The 23,534-nt window shown below is 38.5% G+C and overlaps 1 protein-coding gene across 7 annotated transcripts in view; it reads right to left on the bottom strand.

Annotated features, from left to right (window-relative positions):
• Nucleotides 1-14,365: 14,365 nt before the first annotated feature.
• Nucleotides 14,366-23,534, bottom strand: part of fgfr2 (fibroblast growth factor receptor 2) — a 39,923-nt gene continuing 30,754 nt past the window's right edge. For all 7 annotated transcript variants that reach the window (XM_053679498.1, XM_017464049.3, XM_053679500.1 and 4 more), the window contains 5 exons: nucleotides 22,700-22,822; nucleotides 21,322-21,392; nucleotides 18,903-19,040; nucleotides 17,062-17,167; nucleotides 14,366-15,586 (listed from right to left, as the gene is read on the bottom strand). In XM_053679498.1, the coding sequence (XP_053535473.1) occupies nucleotides 15,422-15,586; nucleotides 17,062-17,167; nucleotides 18,903-19,040; nucleotides 21,322-21,392; nucleotides 22,700-22,822 (603 nt within the window). In that variant the 3' untranslated portion in view covers nucleotides 14,366-15,421. The remainder of the gene's footprint in view (nucleotides 15,587-17,061; nucleotides 17,168-18,902; nucleotides 19,041-21,321; nucleotides 21,393-22,699; nucleotides 22,823-23,534) is intronic.

The following is a 23,534-nucleotide window of genomic DNA, read 5'->3' on the forward strand; positions in this document are numbered from 1 at the left end:
TTATAGTGTGGTGTGATTGTGAGTGTGATTGGGAACAGGTGTTTCTGACTAGTGTTCCGGAGAAGGTGAACATGTGTGTGTGTTGGAAGTGTAGTCCATGGTGGCCATGTTTGTAGGCCGCAGTACAGGATGGGAACTGTAGTTTGGTTTGCTGTGACATGACACAATCCATCTTGTACCATCAACCATACCACGGTTAAAGTCACAGAGATCACACTTTTTCTTCATTCTGATGTTTGATGTGAACATTAACTGAAGCTCTGTGCAGACCTGTGTCTGCATGATTTTATGCATTGCGCTGCTGCCACATGATTGGCTGATTAGATAACTGCATAAATAAAGTGGATCATCAGTGAACTTGCATTTCCAGTTTATTAAGTACACTTACTATATACAGTGGTGTCTAAAAGTCTGAGACCACTAATAAAAAGTCTTATTTTTCATTTAATGCCTATGATTTAATTTTCAATGCAAAGTATAGAAAGCACTTAAGCTGGCATGGACCCCACCGTTTTGTGTAACACCAGACGATCCATTTTAGACCAAATCTAAAGCCATCTGAACAAAGGAAGGGATAAGACTCAAGGAATTAACAAGGTCAATATGACAAATTTTCTTAAAATTAAAATATTCTGTACTTCTAGTAGTGAACTAGAAATAGTGAAGAATTGTAAATAGTCAAGATATTGAACATTTCTTTTCTGTTTATTTCCAGATTTTAATTGAACACCACTGATCCACTGAACACCACTGTTTATTTGGTTGGGGAATTATTTTCTGCACAGCAGTGTGACTGACATGGAAACGATATTGTCCTGTTTGTTGTTCTAATGTTTATGGCTGTGTGATGTGTTTGGTGCACCTATTGATATTAATTTCATGTTAATTTCAGTCACTGAATGCCAGTACAGTATAAGCACTGTAATGTATGACATTGTTATTGTGACCTATTCAATAGTTTTTTTAGGCTTCATCAGATATGTTACTGACAGCTTGACCTAAAATTCCTGACACGTTACCAGTGTTGGTAGAATCTAGCAGACACAGCATTTTGGGTGAAATAATATGTTTTAATGAGTTAAGGTGATGGACTGATCATTAAACCCTATGGCTGTGACATCAGACCCACTGTGTATTCAGAAACGTTATAAAAACAAATGAGCTCTGTTAGAGAGTCTAGACTTCAGCCACAAATGTGAAATGTGATTGGGGTAACTCCAGATCTCTGTTTTTTTTTTAGTGTGTTTGTGCTCATTAGTTTGTCACCATGTGTGTTTCAAATGTAAGGCTCTGTTTAATTTGGCCATTTGGATGGAAGGAAAAATAATAGCTCTTTTAAAGCAAACACATATTTCACACTTCCTACCCCAAAGCTGAAGGGAAAAACAAACATCCATTTGCCATGAATCTATTTTCCAAATCCAAAATCCTACATGATCTCTCTCTCTCTCTCTCTGTCTCTCTCTCTTTCTTTCTCTCTCTCTCTCTCTCTCTTTTTCGCTCTCTCTCTTGCATGCTCTCTCTTTTGCGCTCTCTTTCTATCTCTCTCTTTTATTCTTGTCTATTTGTTATAGTGATTAAATTTGGACTGTGTAGAACTTGAGGAAGCATCTCTATAAACAAAGTCTAGAAGTTTTAGATGTTTAGTGAGGGCAAATAGTATACATGTCCACACAACGCTGGCCTCACCATAAGGCTTACATCTCTCTCCTCACATCTAGTTATTTTCTGTTTTACAACATCAGTCTCCTATTTATTTGCTATTTTGGATATGGGAAATACCTTTAACACCAAATTGGTAGCCTGGCTGAGGTCAAGTATTGTTCAGGTTTTTCTTTCTTTTGCTTATTTCCATAGCAAGGAGGCAACAGCTTGTTTATTATGCCAGTTTCTATATTAGCAGTAACCATCAGTGAAAATGACTTCCCACTCTCTTTTAAATATGTGCATTATATATAGTAAAACATGGCTTTTACACTGTATAAAGGGCACAATATGACCAATAAGAAGATCCATCCCGTGACTAGCTGTAGAGTTGGTTGGTTCCACATTTACGGTTTAATTTAAATAAGCACATGCTTTTCTTGAAAATAGTCATATAAATTAGCATAATACTGTGAAAGGGGTGGCATGGAGGCATAGTGGGTACCTGGTTCAATCCTGGGCTATGAATGTTCTTCCTGTGTTTGCATGAGTTTCCTCTGCCCTCTCCAGATTCCACATACTGTCCAAAAACAGGCAAGTAGTCAGACTGGCTATGCTAAATTGCCCATAGACGTGAATGAGTGCATGAACATGTGTACATGGTGTTCTGTGATTGACTGGCATTCCATCCGAGATGAAATCACTCTCCTTGTGCACAGGAAAGTCTGCAGGTCTGCCACAACCCTGACCACAATAAAGTGAAAAAAAAGCACAAATTTGAGATAATGACACAAACACCTTAATCAGTAAAGCATTAAGCCTCACCTCATGCAGGGAGTGTGATCATATTAAGGTATTTAAGGAAATTATCTCCATTTATTGCAAATAGTTAAGGTAACGTGTGCAGGTAACGTGCTCAGGGTGGCAATTTGGAATTTAACACTTTCAAATGATCATTAAAGTCTACTATGTATTGTACTGTATGTGAATTTGGTATACCATCAATCCTTTCAGTTTGTGCTATGGGGTCAGGCTTTGTATATTTGTATATCAGCTAAATTTGTATATCAGCTAAAGGTCTGAAGTTGCTTTTAAGGTCAGATCCAGACTTGTATGTGTTTGTTTTCAAATTGAAATTGGTGGTGTTTTTGCAACTTCTAACAAGTTTAGTGTTTGATGGAATTTCCAAATTTTTATAGAATTTTGTGAATATAAAGTTCATGCTTTTGCCATGCAGTGATACTGAAATTCACCAACATTGCTTTCCATAAAAAGCTTCACTTCACTCTGGTGTACTTATCAGACTCAGGAAGCGAGGCAGGCACTGCAACTGAAGAAAAGGTGGGAGTATACACACAGAATTATGGCTTATCAGTAGCTTTGCTGTCTGGAAACTCTGCTTCTGGACTGTAACAGTAGAGTTTTTAAAGGTTTACTGTAGATTAATGATGATATATATATATATATATATATATATATATATATATATATATATATATATATATATATATATATATATATATATATATATATTTATATATATATGAATGTTACTAAATCATCATGAGTTATTCTACATCTGCTTGAAATAAAAAAAAGATGCTGACACAACATAAAATAGATATCAAGTAGCTGGATATATTCTTAACATCTATCCTCTGCATAAATTCTCTATTCCTTTATTAATGCGGCTTTAATTTGCAACTATACCACTTTGCAAGAACGACCAGGCTATCATTTGGAGAGGCAGAGTGAGAAATGATGAAATTCACCAGGATATACAAGAGCTGGCATAAACAGCGATAAGCAACTTAAAATGTGTCATCTTGATACTGATGTGCATTGGCAAGACTTCAGGAGAAAACAAAAAGGCATAGACAATAACATATCAAAATAGAAACACATGACGCTGTTGACTGTTGAATGACTGAGAGAGAATCAATCCAGATTTGGGTAAGACTTGGATTATCTGAAAAATATAAAACAGAGACTGAAAGGAGCCAAAACAAGACGTCAGTGTGAGTATGTGGCCAAACTTCCTGTCTAAGATGGGAGGAAGGCATAGTAGAGTTACATCAAGCTAAATAGAGAAATTGTAACCCTTGAATTACAAGCCTTTGCACTAAAATGTTGCTAATCTGGATGCACTTGGTGCACATAAGAACCCTAATAGAGAGATGCCAGATGCCAAACACCACTAGAAAAGCATCAACCAGGAAATATAACACCTTACGTGTTATATAACACCTAAATATACGTGTTATATAACACCTAAATCCAATAACATAAAATCTGTCATGCCTGCCCAGACTAATGTGATTCAGTGTGCTGCATCTTCACTTATCCCTCAAAGTTTGGCTACTACTCCATTAGGATAAGAATACACTAAGGATTATTAGCACAATTTCAATCGAATCAAATTTACACAAATATCCAGGTTTAGAGATTGTAGGGGGAAAAAAGGTGGGATAAGACAACAGTGTGCTTCTAATTGTTTGCTACGCATACTATAGTTTGGTCACTAATAGCTACAAGGTTCCTTAATGAATGTTTATGTATTTCTGGTAAATTGCTAAGTAATTAGAACACAAACACATTCAAAATGACTACCAAACAATCTACGCAGGATTTAGGGGAAACCTTCCATAACCAGCCTTTACTGGCTGCTCTATACTGTTATACTATTATTCAAGATTCAAAATTCAATCAAATTCATTTGTAGCCAGGGACGCCTTTAGTAAGTATTCATTTCGTAAATATTATTTACATTTTTCACATACAATTGTTGAAGCCATAAAGCTTTCTGATTATTCTACCAAATAGAATGAGTTGACAGTCTACCAATAGATATGAGTTGACTGTGGTGCTTGGACCCCTAAATATAATAGCTTTGATAATGTGGATTGTGACTTCCAACACTGTACCAATTTTTTTTTATTGACAGACCATTTGGCTACACTTCATGGACCCCACTTTGAGAACAATTGTTATATATTATATATACAAAATATGATGATTGGAAGCGTGTGTATTAGGTAACAGTGTTTAATTTAGGACAAGTGTGCATAGCCTTTGATATGTCATTATTTATATGCCATCAAAAAAAAAATGAGTTAAATACAATTGCTTTGATATTAATGGCATTCAAGGTGTTTTCCATTCATACAACCGATTACTACAGTACACAGCGATTATTCCAGTGTGTCCAAGGCTACATGACTGGCTCGTGGAGAGACTGAGGACGTTGCAGCAGGTGTTAAGCTTCTGCTATCAACCAAGTACTCATGTTTATAGTGTTGTAGTATGTAGCTCTTAAGAGTAGAGATTATGTCATTTGCTGGCCTGAATTGGGGTTGAGCACGTCAGTAAACAGAAACTAGGCGATGATGTGTCCTCCAACACCACTGCTGTACAGCTGGGATAGACAGAAGCATTCCATATGTTTCCATACTAATTACGTATGCTTTGGTTTCCTAAAAATAATGTTGCAGGTCAAAGATTATATTTCAAGCTTGCGATTATCTGGAACCAAGTTTGGTTTTAATTGGGAAGAAAATAGATTTTAGAGGGCAACAATTTTGAATTGTGGGAAAGTGATGTTAGTCTAGCTTTGTGATTGTGCAGTGGTTTTATTTGGAAATTCTAAAATATCTCAAGTCTAATGCTACTAATAACACTGAATTTGATGGATGAGTTTTATGTGAGCTTTTCCCTACCCTTTCCTCCGTATTCTTTATAGCAGAGTTGGTCTTTGGATGTTTGCAGTGTTTTGGGGTCTCTGAGATACATATAAAAAGATCTTCTTCTGTAATTTGCTTAGTTTGGGCTATATCCATCAGCTTGGGAGTTCTTTGGTGGTGGGTCATTGGCCAGGGGGCTTCTGAGCTCTTGCTCAACACCCCTTTTAATATGGGCTTCTTTTCTCATCATTCTAAATGTTTCTTGAATTATCCCCGCTGTACAGTGTCAGAGCAGAAGGAGTCGATGGATGTAAAAACATTCTCGTTTGCACACACACCCTTTCTCACTCACGGAATGCTCTATAGCTACCATAAAACCATAGCTAACAGCAGACCCCTTCACTTCACTTCTCTAGGCTATGTATAGGTTTGAACCATGCAGCTGGAAACAATACACAGATATCGTTTTACTAGTCATGACTGAAACTCTTCAAAGAAAACGAAGGCAGCAAAAGTTAGGAAAGACTCTCCATTCTCACCACTCTTTTATTTATGTTTCTTAACTGTACTCTTGTTGTAACTTAACTGATTAGAATAGTTTGAAACAGCACTGCTGTTGACATTGTGTAAACACCGTACAGCATTACATAAACACCATAAATCACTTTTGATTACTTTAATTCGTCCAACACAAGCTTCTTTTTCAGTTTACTTCTTTAACTCCTCCCTCTAAAATCCTCCCTGCTGCTAAAACTTCCCTTGGCACATGCCACCATCTTGATACCTCTTATGCACTCAATCATGTGAATCGATTTGTGGAAAAAATTTTGGGAAACCACTGGAGTAAGATGTTTTTTCCACCCTCATGGCAGTGGGAATCAGGACTAAGCTAGGTGAACGTGATGGGCCCTGAATATGTGTGCCCCATCACCAGTGCCAGTGAGCTGCTGGCCTTCTGCCTAGAACCATAAATGCTGACAGGCCTGAACCTCCTTCAGCCTGGAGACCAACACAAAGCGCCTTTTCAAAGCTCTCTCTCTCTCTCCTTCACTTCGCCTTGGTCCAGTCACCTCCCAGTGTTTGGAGGCAAATGTCTGCAACTAGGTTTCAGGATTTCCATTACAGGTTTTTAGAAACATGTGGTCAAGACAGCCCAGGTGAACTATGAAAGAGCAACACCTTTCATGTGAGCGTTTTTGTAATGAATTCATAAAACATAATTTTTTTCACTTGGAGTAGTAAATCTACATCAGAGCTTTTGCTTATGGATTAGGTAATAAGACTCTTTCTAATGATGACAGTTTGTATTAGTCATTTGTCCCTTTGGGCTCATGGTTAACGTGACATCATCTTGACAAGTTTTTGGGAAGATCCTAACATAGAGTCGGCTTCAGGCTCAAATGTTTAAATGACTGATTTATTTGTGCTGGCAGTTATCACCCTCGAGACTTTGAGTTCATTCCTCTGGCCATTTATTGATACTTTGTGGTATAAATACAGTATGAAGTTGTTCTCATCCATCACCATGGGCAAAACCAAGAACCCAAAAGAGCCAGATGGAAGTCAGATAATGAGTGGGTAAAAAACACCATTATGACACTGAGAGAAACATAATCGAACCCTAATATCACAATTTCAAATTTGAATGGCTTAGTTGATATTTGAGGCTGTCAAGTTTCAAACCGGATTAATAGACAACACCTTCATCACAACAAGCTGCTTGGATGAGCTGCACAAAAGACCAAATGTCTCTGAACCGGCAACTGGAACCACAAGTTGGATATGCACCCCATCTGCATGTTTGGTGGTGGATCGTTAAGGATTTTGGGATGTTTTACAGCTAGTGGTTGATGGCATCATTAATTCCTCTAAGTACCAGGATTTTCTAGCTTAAGACAAGATAATGACCCCAAACATCATCCACGAAAATCACAAAACACAACGCTGTTTACTGGAACACAAGCTCGGTATTTTGCAATCAGTGACAATTTCATTCTAAATTGAAGAAGGAAGTCAATATGCACGGAAAATATAAAGAAGCTTGAAATGTTCTGCGTGGAGAAATGTCCAAGATCTCTCAGTGCTGTTATTCTTTATAGAGGAAGCTTCAGCAAACATGAATTGTTTGGGCTGATCGTTTTGAAACTAATGTTTTGCAGAACTACTCAAGAAAGCACTGAAACTGAAATAAAACGATATTGTGTCCACAGATTTAAGTTCAAAATACTAAAAGCATTTGTTATACAGTCTCCTCCAAAACTACTGGAACAACAAGGCCAATTCATTTGTTTGTGCTATACACCAAAGACATTTGGTTTGAGATCAAAAGATGGATATGAGATGAGAGTTTAGGATTTCAGCTATTATTTCCTGCTATTTACATCTAGATGTGTTAAAAAAATATAAAACATAGAACTTTTTGTAAAAGATTACAACCAATTTTTAGGCAAGCAAAAATATAGGAACAAATTAGTCTTGAAGTAAGTTAAAGTAAATAACACTTGCTATTTGATTGCATATCCCTTGCTTGCAATAGCTGCATCAAGCCTGTGACTCACTGACATCACCAAATTGGTGGTTTCTTCTTTTGTGATGCTTTCCATCCTTGTACCGCAGCTTCTTTCAGCTATTGTTTGTTTCAGGGGTTTTCTCCCTTCAGTCTCCTCTTCAAGAGGTGAAATGCATGCTCTATTAGGTCTGGTGATTGACTTGGCCAGTCTAAAATGTTCCTGCAAACTTCTGAATTCATTCCGCTGCTACCATCATGAGCTGTATGTGGTTTATCTTTGTGTCTCATTAAGCAATCAATCTAACAGGACACACCTGGGTTACAAGAAACCCCTGTCAGTCACATGTTCCAATATTTTTGCTCAGATATAAACTGGCTGATACACAATGTTCTATGTCGTTTAAAACGTCTACATATAAACACAAGGAAATAAAAGCTGAAAAACTTTTATCATATTCATGTTTTGATCTCAAACCCGAATGACTTCCATCTACAGCAAAAAGAAATGAATCGGTTTTTCTGTTCCAGTAGTTTTGGATGTATATGTATAAAAGGCGTCGATATATTATGAATCTATAATATATATACAGTATCTCACAAAAGTGAGTACACCCCTCACATTTTTGTAAATATTTGATTATATCTTTTCATGTGACAACACTGAAGAAATGACACTTTGCTACAAAGTAAAGTAGTTAGTGTACAGCTTGTGTAACAGTGTAAATTTGCTGTCCTCTCAAAATAACTCAACACACAGCCATTAATGTCTAAACCGCTGGCAACAAAAGTGGGTACACCCCTAAGTGAAAATGTCCAAATTGGGCCCAATTAGCCATTTTCCCTCCCCGGTGTCATGTGACTTGTTAGTGTTACAAGGTCTCAGGTGTGAATGGGGAGCAGGTGTGTTAAATTTGGTGTCATCGCTCTCACTCTCCTTCATACTGGTCACTGGAAGTTCAACATGGCACTTCATGGCAAAGAACTCTCTGAGGATCTGAAAAAAAGAACTGCTGCTCTACATAAAGATGGCCTAGGCTATAAGAAGATTGTCAAGACCCTGACACTGAGCTGCAGCACGGTGGCCATGACCATACAGCGGTTTAACAGGACAGATTCCACTCAGAAAAGGCCTCGCCATGGTCGACCAAAGAAGTTGAGTGCACGTGCTCAGCGTCATATCCAGAGGTTGTCTTTGGGAAATAGACGTATGAGTGCTGCCAGCATTGCTGCAGAGGTTGAAGGGGTGGGGGGTCAGCCTGTCAGTGCTCAGACCATACGCCGCACTCTGGATCAAATTGGTCTGCATGGCTGTCGTCCTAGACAGAAGCCTCTTCTAAAGATGAAGCACAAGAAAGCCTGCAAAGAGTTTGCTGAAGACAAGCAGACTAAGAACATGGATTAGTGGAACCATGCCCTGTGGTCTGATGAGACCAAGATAAACTTATTTGGTTCAGATGGAGTCAAGCGTGGCAGCAACCAGGTGAGGAGTACAAAGACAAGTGTGTCTTGCCTACAGTCAAGCATGGTGGTGGGAGTGTCATGGTCTGAGGCTGCATGAGTGCTGCCGGCACTGGGGAGCTACAGTTCATTGAGGGATCCATGAATGCCAACATTTACTGTGACATACTGAAGCAGAGCATGATCAGTATGCAGTATTCCAGCATGATAACGACCCCAAACACACCTCCAAGACGACCACTGTCTTGCTAAAGAAGCTGAGGGTGAAGGTGTTGGACTGGCCAAGCATGTCTCCAGACCTCAAGTCTATTGAGCATCTGTGGGGCATCCTCAAACGGAAGGTAGAGGAGCACAAGGTCTCTAACATCCACCAGCTCCGTGATGTCGTCAGGGAGGAGTGGAAGAGGACTCCAGTGGCAACCTGTGAAGCTCTGGTGAACTCCATGGCTAAGAGGGTTAAGGCAGTGCTGGAAAATAATGGTGATCACACAAAATATTGACACATTGGGCCCAATTTGGACATTTTCAATTAGGGGTGTACTCACTTTTGTTGTCATATATATATATATATATATATATATATATATATAGTCTTGACTATTATTCGAACCTGTTTTGGATTGATTTTAGTGAAAACAAAGGAAGAGAGATTGAAAAGCCAAAAAAAAAACTGATCGGAATGATTAGTGAAACATATAAATTAATTGAAACAAATATAATTAGACCGTCTTGTCTGAACACAAGCTTCTTGTTGTCACAGGTAGAAAGGTGTAGAGTTATGGGAGAATATTTCATTTTAATTATATTCTAACCTTAAAACAAGCACAGACATCCCTGAGCACTCCAAAGGGCAGTTTTCCTCTAGCTGCAGGCTGCAAGGTAATTACCTACACAATAGACACTTACACAACAGACGCTAAGTGACTTTAGCATATAGGAAGAGAAAACAAGAGTAAAAGGAACATAGGGGGTCTGATGGTGGGTAGACAAAAACGACAAACAGCTAATCCATTGCTTTGTGTACTTGTGTGTGTTTGAAAAGGGGATCTGGGTTAATAGTTTGAAGTTACATGTGCATCAGGAAGTAATATTTTTTAGCGATATGTTGAGGCAGCTGTAAAAATCATTTTGGTGTGTGAAATGATCATATTGTCCAGACAACAAAGCATTAATTAATTTTGAGAATATGTTTAGATGAACAAGTACCTAGACCCATACTTTAACTTTAGCTTACAAAACGTCTTTAATAAAAAAAAAAAAACATTTACAATTTTCTTGTTTGAATATTATATACGATTCTAGTTAAAATTTATGCTTAGCAAATAATAATGGCTTAACAGCCCCAGAAGGTTAATGTGAAATGCATCTTGGACCTTTATTGACTCTGAAAATACTGCATTCCATTCAGAGTTATGAGGGAAAAGTAAGCCAAGAAAGGTATGTCCCTAAGGAGCAGCTCTTCTGCACAGTTTCAATTAGAGATCATTTAAAACCCACTGCGTCTTTATTACTGGTTTTATTGGCAGAGGATGTCATGACAGTAACTGCGAGTCTGTTAAACCTCTTATTTTCAGATTAGATATGTGTCCTCATATGTTTTACGCCTTAAAATATTTTACTTAGTGCTGGAACACAGCAAATCCTATAATTCAGTGTTCACACAGTTCTGCACATTATTTCTCTATGGATGAATGGCTTTGAATTGAGTGGAAGAGCACACATGTGGTGTATGTGGTCCGGTTGTTTATAGTGGCCCATATTACTGATTAACTATTAACTTTAAATGCCTAACACCATCCCCAGGCCCTTATCTCAGATCCTGATCCCACCGAGGTCTGACTGCTGTTGACATTCCAGTGAGAGAGAGAGAGAGAGAGAGAGAGAGAGAGAGAGAGAGAGAGAGAGAGAGAGAGAGAGAGAGAGAGAGAGAGAGAGAGAGAGAGCGAGCGAGCTAGAGCTGTGCAAACACTCAATCCCGCCCTAACAGATGATGGTTGGGACCACAGCAAAGTTGAAAGCATTTTATGGAGTGTTGGATGAAAAGGTGTGATGGTGATCTATAAAAAACAGCTATCATTAGTTCACATAGTCAAGCTAAAAGAAATAATGTAATGATTCCTTGAATGCATGAATGTTTCAGCAAATGCTTACCTATAGATATATATACTCACTGGCTGCCATAATAGGAACAGCTGACCCCCTTTGCATTCATGTAGTTATCCAATCAGCCAATCATGTTGCAGCAGCGCAGTGCATAAAATCATGCAGATACTGGTCAATAGCTTCTGTTAATGTTCACATCAAACATCAATAAAGGGAAATGTGATCTCACTGACTTTGGCCATGGTATGGTTATTGGTGTCAGACAAACTGGTTTAAATATTTTAGAAAATCTCCTTCGATTTCCACACACAACAGTCTCTAGAGTTTAAACAGAATGGTAAAAAAAAAAAAAAAAAAAAAAAAAAAAAAAACATCCAGTGAGTAGTGTGGAAACGCCTTGTTGATGAAGCAATCAGAGGAGAAATGGCTATGGTAGCTCAAACAAAAACTCTTTACAACCATGCAGAGCTGAAAAGCATCTCAAAATGCACAACCATGTTGAACATTGAAGTGGATGGACTACAGCAGAAGACCACATTGGCTTGCATTCTGTCAGCCAAGAACAGGAATCTGAAGACCGAACCTGGACATCACATGCTCTTTTTCCAATCTTTAAATATCCAGTTTTGGTTCTGTGCTATTTTTTCATGCACAGATTTTAAATAGAAATCATTTAAAATCCAAACAGTTGAGGCACAACTGCTTTTAATCCATTTTTCACTGTGTTGTAAATCTTGCTTTATAAAATTATGTTCCTTGACAACTGACAACCGGCAGAAAAAAATGTTCTAATCTCATTCGTGAGTTTCACGCCAAATGCAGTAAAGTCTTAATGGTAGTATCAGTGTCTAAAGTGTCTTTCTCATAGAAGGCTCATTTCAGTCATAATGATAGGTGTGTGCTGCTACTCTTTTTTCTTCCCAGCAGAAGGCAAAGAGAGGGACATTGTCAGGTTCTCCACGAGGACGTGAATAGACATGTCTAAAAAGTGGGATGAGACTGAGGGGCTTTTTCTGAGATTAAGCTGCACAATGCCAGCTGAATGGAAAACAGTGAGGCGGATATGCAGTCATGCAAGAATGGTGAAGCCTCCTCTGACTAATTCCTGAAGAAATATGTAATTCTACTGCTACTACTACCACTACTACTACTACTACTACTATAATTCCTGAAGAAATATGTAATACTACTGCTACTACTACTACTACTACTATAATTCCTGAAGAAATATGTAATACTACTGCCACTACTACTACTACTACTACTACTACTAATGTTAATAATAATAATAATAAGAAGAAGAAGAAGAAGAAGTGGAAGAAGAAGAAAATTCTGTTTCTAATAGATGTGAAAGTGAAAAAGATATGTAATGTACATGTAATTTAACATATGCATATCTTGCAAGAAAGGGAATATAAAATTCTCCCTAAATATACACTCCAAGAGAAAAACGGTTCTTCATATGTTCTTGACAGATTCATTGGATATTTAAAGCTTCTCAGCTTCCTAAAGGATTAAACCTGGAACACATAGACCTTCCAGAGAGAAAACCAAAGATCGCATAAGGTTTCTACATTTACATAAGGCTACATCCACATTAACCCGGACAGATCTGAAAACCGCATTTTCGTTTTCCAACGCTCTCCGTCTACACTGCCTTTTCCAAACTTTTTACAGAAATTGTTCATCCACACTGAAAAGTCTTAAAACATTTACATCGTTATACTGCACATGCGTAAAGAACACTTTGGCCTGTGCCATTTCCGTCAGGCGTTTTAAAAATGCAATCTGAAGGTTGTACAAAGCACCAATAATCTTTAAGAAAGCTATCAAACTGGACAGCCGGCACAACTGCAGTGCAGCATCGCCCGCCGTCTCGTTTGTTTTGAGTTAAATGGGTCACAAGACTGCATCACATGACTAAAAATACATCATACATTGAATATCTCTGTTTTCTCAATATCTACTTGGAAGAACGTTTTCGAAAAGGGCGTCTCGGTGTGGAAGGAAGGCCAAAACGTAGACAAAAACATGCATTTACAAACGTATCCGGATTAATGTGGACGTAGCCTAAGTGTGAACCCCACACAGTATGGAAATATGTAACAATAATTATAATGGTTAAACAGTTAAACTTGTTTCTTCTGAAAGACTGAAAAAAATGCAAAAAGCTGTTTTATGTTTTGTTAGTACACACAGACACATAAGATTGTGCGAACGTGAATATAAGAACTCGTAATTGAATGTGTATAGCTTTCTGATAATAGTGAAAAGAAAATAAGTAACTGGCAGTTTTCATTTTTTTCATCTTTAATTTTGCAAATCTATCATGAACACTTGTTGAGAACAATATCATCTCATCTGTCAGGTAGATAATGAAAATGAACACTTGAAAAATTTTAATACTTTTGCGTGTGTATGTGTGTGTGTCTGTGTGTGTGTGTGTGTGTATGAATGATTCTGAAAAACTACTTTGTACCTGTAAATCAATTAATAGAAGGCTAATGGGTGTTTCTGCAATTCCATCCTTTATCCAATATCCTGAATTTATCACATTCAAATGCGAAACCTTGGCACGGAGTAAAAATTAGCTGGTTAAAACAAGATCCTCTACAAAACAAAAGGGATTAGCTGGCTATAAAAATTTACATTATTTTATATTTAACTTAATATTCACATTTGTGTATATAAAAACATTGGAAGCATGAATGTGCTGAGTACCCACTACAAAAAAAATATTCTTTGTACCATTGCGTCAATGAAATATCTCTTTAAGTTAAAAAAAATATATATTCATTATGAATAATTGTTTCTACTGAAATTAATTAACATTTTCATTATTGTATAGATTTTTTGTACTTTTGATTCATTTTTTTTAAAAACAGTAAGTCAATAAATTAACGTGCTATCTCTTTCCCTGAAAGCCCAATGCTGTGTCAGCAAGTGAAGTTAATACAGGTTCCTTTGATCATATCGGTGTGTGTGTGTGTGTGTGTGTGTGTGTGTGTGTGTGTGTGTGTGTGTGTGTGTGTGTGTGTGTGTGTGTGTGTGTGTGTGTGTGTGTGTGTGTGTGTGTGTGTGTGTGTGTGAGAGAGAGAGAGAGAGAGAACGTATTTCTGGGAATGTTGTATAATAGAAAAAAAAATACAATGAAAAAAAAAGCACAAACAAAAAATGTTGCCAGAAAATCTGTCCACTTGGAAAGTGAACCAATAAGAGGAATTATTCAGGAGTCCATACAAAAAATAATTCACTGTAAATATAATATTTATATATAAATTTATATATTTTACATATTTTTAATATATTTACAAATATACCCAAAACTATATACCATGTAATTTTTTTTATCCTTTAGGAATAACTGCATGGGCTTTCATTTGATAACTGTGTTATCAGTATAAAAACGGAATGTGTGTGTGTGGCAGGGGGTGGGGGGGTGATCGTTCAACATAGACCATAAGCAGTTATGTCCTTTTATGTGCTAGCTGGAGTTTTTCTTTTTTAACAAGTTTCCTGTTTTTCTCCCTTTTAGTCTCTCGCTCATTTCATTTAGTGTGGTCCTTCTCCCCCCCTCTTGGTAATGAAGAGTCCTTGGAATGCCAAGCTGCACTGTGGAATCACTGGCCAGAAATGCTGAAGAACGTTGAGAACACAAAGCAAAACAAGTTTTAAAAAAATAATAAAACAAAACAAAAATAACAGAGAGAGGACCCTTGGGAATCATTTATATTTCAGTCAAAGTTTAAAAAAAAAAAGTGTTGAGTCCACAATCTTTTTAAGAGCTTGGTAATTTTTTTTTTTTTTAGAGAGAGCGCATGTGTGTGTGCACATTTTGTGTATCATCATACACTGACTAGTTCATTTTAAAGGACAGCAGCATTGCCGGGAATCCCTGCATCCCATGCTCCGTAAGTCCAGCGGGAGCAGCGAGGGAAGGAAACGAGGCAAAAAGTAAAGGAAGACAAGAGTTTGAGGAGTCACACACACATGTCTCCTGCTGGTGTATCGTGTGCTTCCAGGAGCCTCATGTTTTCATGCCACCGTTAATGTGCTGGTATTTGGGAAGGCACGGCTCATCCGGTAAGGGCTCGTGAGAGAACACCGAGTCGTCTCCAGACGAGCAGGAGCTACGAGTGTCCGGGAAACACGGCGAGTACTGCTCTGCTGGAGCGCACAGGTCAATGTATTCCTACAGAAAGAGAGAGAAGATTCAGGCTTCAAGATTCAAGACACATAAAGCCCTATACACATCCTTTTTACGCATCCTTATTCTATTATAAATGCAAGTTCCCTTTTCAGACAGATTTACAAAATGTTCAGCAGCTCCTTGTTTATTTCTAACAGCTTCACACAAAGCAAGATGATATTACTATTTCCCCCCACAATCTATGGGTCCGATTTAAATATTTCCAATGAGGCAAAGATTTCTGAAAAACGTTGTTACGCTATTCACAAAAACAATATTTGTACAAATGGTGTCTAATAAAACGACACTGTGGCCTAAGTGCTGTTCCAACAAAAAAAGCGCTTTTAAGAGGTTGTAAGGATAAAAGAATCGCATAAGAGAAAGAGAAAAGTACACTTCCCTTCAGACTAATGGGAAATAGAAATGTAAGCTCGTGTCGAGTAGACGGCAAACATGTGTTTACAACTACAGGATCCAGTGAAATGCAACACTACACACCAAAGTATTTCAAAGAAACCCCATCTTTCACATATAATAAATTTTTCTGGAAAATGGGAAAGAGGGGTTTTTTTTTCTCTAGTTAACTCAATCCATTCCCAGACACCCACAACCCCCCCCCCCCCCCACCCCACACACATACACACACACAAACACACACACACACACACCCTTTTTGTGGCATCGAGAGAAAATTTGAAAGGAAGAGGTTTTGGTATCTGAAGGCTAGCGTTTGGTTTGGACTCCCCCACTTCAACACAAGGCGGCTCACATTACTAAAGACCTTCACATCTGTGAGCAGTTTGAGAGGTTTGGGGTTGGTGAGCGAGAGAGAGAGAGAGAGAGAGAGAGATAGAGAGAGAGAGAGAGAGAGAGAGAGAGAGAGAGAGAGAGAGAGAGATAGCAAGACAGGGGAGGAGGAGAGAGAGAAAGAGCATGCAAAAGCCACTTATTGCATTTCAAAAGTTCAAAACCAGAGAGACACTGGGGTTCTTGGCACTCTTTCCAGATCCAAACTAAACCTACAAGTCCTGACAGATTTCCATCCTGTGCCATTCCGCATTCTGTTATGCGGATATGCCAGATGACAGCTCGGGATGGAAAGAATCGGGGCTGGCGCTCGGTGTGGAGAGATGTGGCCAGAAATTAAGCAATGTTAGTGCAGGGGTTGAGGCCTGGAGCAAATCAGGGCTCATGTAACTCTTGACCCTGAGCGCTGCTGTAAAACCCATCTTATGATTTCTTCCTCTCTCTCTCTCTCTATCATTTTCCTCCCTGATTCTTGCACAATCTTGCAGGCTGAAGCCAGAATAGACCTCAACTGATAAATTCCAGGACTGCAGGAAGATGTGTGAGCAGCTCCGGTGGACATGAACAAAATATGTGTTGTGTATTTCAGTGTGTGTGTGTGTGTGTGTGTGTGTGTGTGTGTGTGTGTGTGTGTGTGTGTGTGTGTGCATGCACGTGTCCATCCGTCTCACCTCTTGGCTTGCCAGCGTGAGAATGCGGTCCAAATCCTCCACCAGCTGCTTGAATGTGGGCCTTTGTGAAGAGATTGCGTGCCAACAGTCTTTCATCATCATATACCTGTGTACCCGAGAAAAGAGAGCGAAAGAGAGAGAGAACAAAATGAAAGTTAACAGCTGATATCATGAACCGTCCCACTACATCTAGACCCAAAACCATGACGTGTAATACAATCCAATAGAAACTCCACTACATTACTACATTACAGGATGTATAGAAACAACTTGAAGTACAGCTGTCTGAGTACTGCCAAGAATTTTAAAAAAATTGTTTAATTGGTAATACAAACAATTCTTACAGTTACAAAGATTATTTTTCAAAGGGCATTGAGAAGCAAACTGCATCACTATCGTGTGTCAGTCATTATGAGTTGACAATTAACACCGCATGTTGAAAAACAGGAATTAAATCTAAAGACGGAAAAGAAATTTAATCTGCCTGAGAAATGTCTTTTATATAATGTACTTGAGGTAAATACACTGAGTGAAAAGGACTGCATCTTGACATCAAACAGAGCACAAACAGCCAAATAACATGCAGTGGCAATGTGATGACCATGTTGAGCTAGTCTGCCTTGAATTCGAGATATCGTTCACTGGCTAAAATAACTTAATTATTCTGCTTACTAGCATTGTAGCACGTTGACACGGTCTGTATCTGTATCTGTTTAGTGCTCTAAACCTCCAATTCTGTATGTAGATTTGGATTTAAAACCAAAGTGGGCATGGCCTAAACACTTTTTTTTCCATTTAATGAACCCTACCACTCTGCCACTCACACTGGAACACAATAGAGTAAAACCCAGAGGAGTCTGTGAATTCAAGCGCTGACAGTTCCTCAACCTCAGCTACATCACTCGAGTGCATAACTGTTCTCAACTAGAGAGTATTTTTTGTTTTTTTGTAACTGCCTGCGATATTTTCTAACGAATTTAGTTAGGTAGCTTAGTTTTCCCATAATAGGCAGTTACTAAGGATGAACTAATAAAGATTCATGTTACTGAAATGTTAATAAAAGTGTGCCTCCATTTCACATCTGTATTTGTACATCTGTTTAGAACATATATCTGTTCGGTTTGAATAATGTATTTCGTATTCGGATACATCCGTATTGCTTACACAAAAGTCATGTCATATGTTGAAGAGACATAGTTTTAAATCATCACAAAAAGCTAGCTAACTCATATTGGCATGGTATTAAATAAGCTAACTACATTAACTAGCATTGGTATATGTTAGCTAAACATAGATAGTTAGCTTGCCATATTAAACATATTAAATATAGCTAGCTTAGACTAGATAAACAAAAAGCACTTAATAGTTAGCATATATGTTTTTACTAATACTATTTCTGGATATAAAGTTGATTAATAAGTTTGATTATAACTGTGGTCATAATGAGAGGTTTACATTATATTCATAAAACACTACATACATAAGCTAGATAGCTATCTAGCTAATAAATAAATAAATAAATAAATAAATAAATAAATAAATAAATAAAGCAGAGTTTAGGAGTCCTGTTTGGAAGCTTGCATAAATAACTCTCTTAATTTAGCTTGTAATGTTCACATTTAAAGGAAGTGTTAGTATGTATAGGTTTACTCAAGGAATTAAAAATTCTGTCCACTGGATGAGTTCAAAATAAGCTTAAATAACATGAGCTGTTCCAACTGAAAAATTATGACTCTCTAATACCTATTTCTATCAAATTATTGGTATACTATCATACAACGGTTAATATTGGCCCATGCCGACATCTGTATTTTGTCATGTAGGACATGGACATGACTTACAGATCATTGGTGCAGTTGGCTGGTTTGTCCATGCGATGGCCCTCCTTTAGGAGTTTGAACAGCTCTTCCACAGGAATTCCAGGATACGGTGAGCCACCCAATGTGAAGATCTCCCACATGAGCACCCCGAATGACCATCTGATAAAATACCAAATTCACATATTAATCCTCACCTCGTTCAGTTCATGTGGTATATTCCATGACTTTTTCCTAAACACAACACAATCTTGAAGTTGCTTAGTGAATGACACTGTAGTGTGCAGCAGATCTACATTCACAATGTTAACTATGATGAATTCTCAACATAAACGGTTAAGATGAATTACATATTGTAGAAATCAATTGCAGCTGTGTAAACTTAAATGAGAAATGAACTGCGCTTCACTGTCCGAGTCACAAATACTGAGCCATTCATGTCATTGAGGAGTTACGATTATTACGATCATTATACAGTACTAACAAAGCAAAGACTGTAGGAGACTAAATGCAGTCTTTCTCCTGGGAGTTCCCGTCCATGAGACCATGCCTTCGGCAAGTGGACACTGGCCTCAAGGGGACTAAAAGCTGGCCTTTGTCCTTGCTGGACGGCCACAATAACACACACTGTTCGAGCCAACACAAACATCAGTTTAGACCCACAGGAAACAAACCGCTGTAAGGCAGGAAGAGCGGGGAAGTGACTTTTTTTTTAACCTACACTGATCCTGTGTTACCTCATCTCAGGATATAGAGGTCGATATAAATAGAAATCCAGATAATGTCATGCTGATGAAATCAACATAACGACAAAATAGTTAATGCAATACATCGTCCACCGAAGTTAAGAAAAGCATGCTCTTTCGTAATGACTATAACTACTTGGGAAAATGTGCTTAATAAACATTTCACAACATCCATGTACCAAGAACACATCTTACATGGACCTTTCAGGTGACTCGCAAAAATAAAGAAGCTCTCTGATACCGTTTACTCCTGCGACCGGGCATTTGTTTACCTCCCCATCCACTTTGTTTGTCTTCTCTTTTATCAGATGGTGTATCTTTTCACACATGTGGCTATCCATCAGCATCACTTTGTAAGCAAGCGCTAACCCCGGTATGATCAATCAGATGAACTCGTCGTTCCAAAAGGTCGCGAAACCTTCACGTGTTTAAATGCTATATCAGACCATTTGTAATGATTACACGATCATTCGAGAGTGAGTGTTCGCTTGTACACATAGAGTTAAAAAGGAGTGTTTTTTGTTTCTCAGAAATAAGTCCTTTCTGTAAAATCATTAAGATTTGCATTTCACATACATTTCACATACACACGCACACTCACACACATACACACTATCAGTTCCAGCAACCTCAGCAGGTTTGCTAACCCCCCTGGGAGATCTACTCATCAAACCAGCCAGTTTGTTGTTCTTATTTATGCATTAATGTAAGCTGATGTAATTTCCCTGGCTGCATGTGTAATGGGCTAATAGGACAGCCAATTACAACAGAGAGTGATGATGTGTAATTAGTAATGGGAGCAACATAAAAGCTGTTAACAAGGGCGAGATTCCACTCAAATCTGTCCTGATTGGCCAGCATACACACACACACACACACACACAAACACACACACACACACACACACACACACACACACACACACACACACACACATAGCTTACTCTGCTGCACATTATAATCCATTAAATGCAAATTCACGGTCCAGTGAACATGAATGTAAGAGCAAACTCCAAACACCAGCCCACACATTTCACACATCACACTAACACGCAGTCGTGCACTGCTTTCCTCGGACACGTCATGCGCTTTTAATGGCCATATGCTATCTGTGCCCGCAATCCAAATTCCCTTCAATTCCTTCAATCACCCATCTCATTCTGAGAAAAAGAAAGTGTTCAATCAGCAGGATTATTTCATCCTTTGAACAACAAAAAAAGTCTCCAAAAAAAAGAGGGCTGTGAAGAGACGGAGTGAGAGAAGGGAGGAAGGGTTACTTCCGTGAGGGCCTTGGTGAGGTGAGAGCTTGGCCTGTCTGAGGAGCTTTGAAGCCGGCCAGATTAGTAACACAGCATTGGCCTCAAGTCGAGCGTAAAATCTTTTTTTTTTTTTTTTTTTTTTTTTGCCACAGCACTGGCCCTGAACACTCTCCTTCTTTCTCCCTTTGACAAAAAAAAACACTCCCTTGATTTTCCACCACTCTCACTTTCTCTTACAGAAACCAAAACACGTACAAAGCAGAATTCTTCTTTCGCACATCAGGTTAGCACACCTCATAGCTTAAAGCAGCTTCTCTCTCTCTCTCTACAGTCCTCAGAAGCACATCTACTCTTTTGTACTTCCTCAAGAAGCATCTGTTAGAACAGTATCAAATAGTGCTTATTCTGTTGAATCTTCTAATTGAACCATCTACTTACACGTCGCTCTGGTGTGTGTATACGCGGTCGAAAAGTGCCTCGGGAGCCATCCACTTCACCGGCAAGCGACCCTGTGAACACATCCGGAGACAAAGCTTTATGGTCAAAAGGTCAAAACAAGTGACACGAGGCATTCCCATCTAAAATGTCCCCAGGGTTTTTTTGGGGTTTTTTTTCAAACTTTCTATACTTTAGCGAGATCTTCCTACTCCAGTGCTATCATTAAGCAGGAATTTCATTACACCCCAAGCAAGAATGTCTATAAAGGTTCCTAGGATTCCTAACAAGCATTCATAAAAGGATTCACAGATTCACTGATTACGCCCAAAAGTTTATACAGTAGCTCTGAAGAGTAGCGAATTGTGGATTTTAAGGTCAGTCTCATATCAAGCTTCTCACGTAGCTAGTCTTGCCAAAGGCTTGTTTTTAATTCAGCTGGGTACCGGCCAACTAGACAGTGTGGACCCAAGCTAATACAAAATGCATATATCAGTCATGATTATTGCTTAGCATTATTATAGTAGATCAGTCTGAACTCCCAGATTAAAAATAGTAGGCTTAGCTTTATAATAAGAAGCTTCAGGAAACGGTTTTCTTATGGAAGTCTATGATGACCGCTTAAAGAACATTCTACTTCTCCATCCATCCATGTTCTATACAGCTAAATCCTTTTCAGCATTACGGGGAAACCTGGAGCCTATCCCAGGGAGCATCGGGCACAAGGTGGGGTACACCCTGGACAGGGTGCCAACATTCTACTTCCGAGTCGAACTATTCGATGATAATTTGAAATTAGATCTCGTGATGCAAGTCCATCGAAGGCCATTTTAGCACTTAAAATCTTAGTGAAAAACGAAAATGCCTTTTTCAACGAATCGCTTTGAAATTTATTACAATGTACAACTTAAATACGCCAGTTTAGGAGAGGTGTAATCCAGTCTAAATACATGAGAATAGCACTCCGAGAGAGAGATTAGTATAATGGTGGGAAACGGCAGGAAAGCTGGACTAATGTGTTTAGGTTTATGGCTAATGTGCAAATCCCCTCCCCTTGCTTTCTCATAGCCTGTTTAGACAACAGGGCTTCGGAAAAGCGAGCTATGAAGCCCGAACGGGTAAAGAACACTATAGTTATTTACTTCACGTGCTTGCTGCCTGGGAATCTGCAAATCCTGCCAAGTCAGAGGAAGAGAAAAAGCAAAGGAGAAACAAGGAACACACTAAAAGAGAGAAAAGTAGGAGAAAGAGGGGTGCGCAACAAGGGAGGGATGTGGGGATAAAATTTGCATGTTGCTGTTGAAGGATGGATTTCAGTTAGATACAAAAAAAAGTAGTCCGGAAAGTAGTTCAAACGAGTGCAAAAACACAAACCGCTTACATTGGTGGTCTTTTTATAGTAATCGATGTTGTGGACATCCCTGGCCAAGCCAAAGTCTGCAATCTTCATCACATTGCTCTCGGTGACCAACACGTTTCTGGCAGCTAGGTCTCTGTGTATACACTGACGTGCAGAGGTACAGGGAGGGAAAAAAGAGAGAGAACATGATGATGAAGAAATTTATCTCGAAAACCTTCAAACTATAAACTATAACATTTTGGACAAAGCTGGCACTGTGTGTGTGAATATGTGAGTGTGATAAGACATTTGACTCATTTCTAGATGAGGACATTTGACTCATTTCTAGATGAGGACATTTGACACATTTCTAGATGAGGACATTTGACTCATTTCTAGATGAAGACATTTGACACATTTCTAGATGAGGACATTTGACACATTTGTAGATGAGGACATTTGACTCATTTCTAGATGAGGACATTTGACTCATTTCTAGTTGAGGACATTTGACACATTTCTACATGAGGACATTTGATACATTTCTAGATGAGGACATTTGACACATTTCTAGATGAGGACATTTGACTCCTTTCTAGATGAGGACATTTGACACATTTCTAGATGAGGACATTTGATACATTTCTAGATAAGGACATTTGACTCATTTCTAGATGAGGACATTTGACTCATTTCTAGATGAGGGAGCTTAGCATGCACATTAATATTTTATAGGTGGAGCTACAATGATGTTATGGGCAAAGCAGCAGAAATATTACCCACTGTTTTATGCATACAGTCGGCAAATGATGGATTATTCAAATGAACATTATGAACCATTTCTGTAGATAACTGTAATGTTACTTGTAGTAATACA

Source organism: Ictalurus punctatus, chromosome 3 (assembly GCF_001660625.3).
Source record: "Ictalurus punctatus breed USDA103 chromosome 3, Coco_2.0, whole genome shotgun sequence".
Classification (NCBI taxonomy): Eukaryota; Metazoa; Chordata; class Actinopteri; order Siluriformes; family Ictaluridae; genus Ictalurus; species Ictalurus punctatus.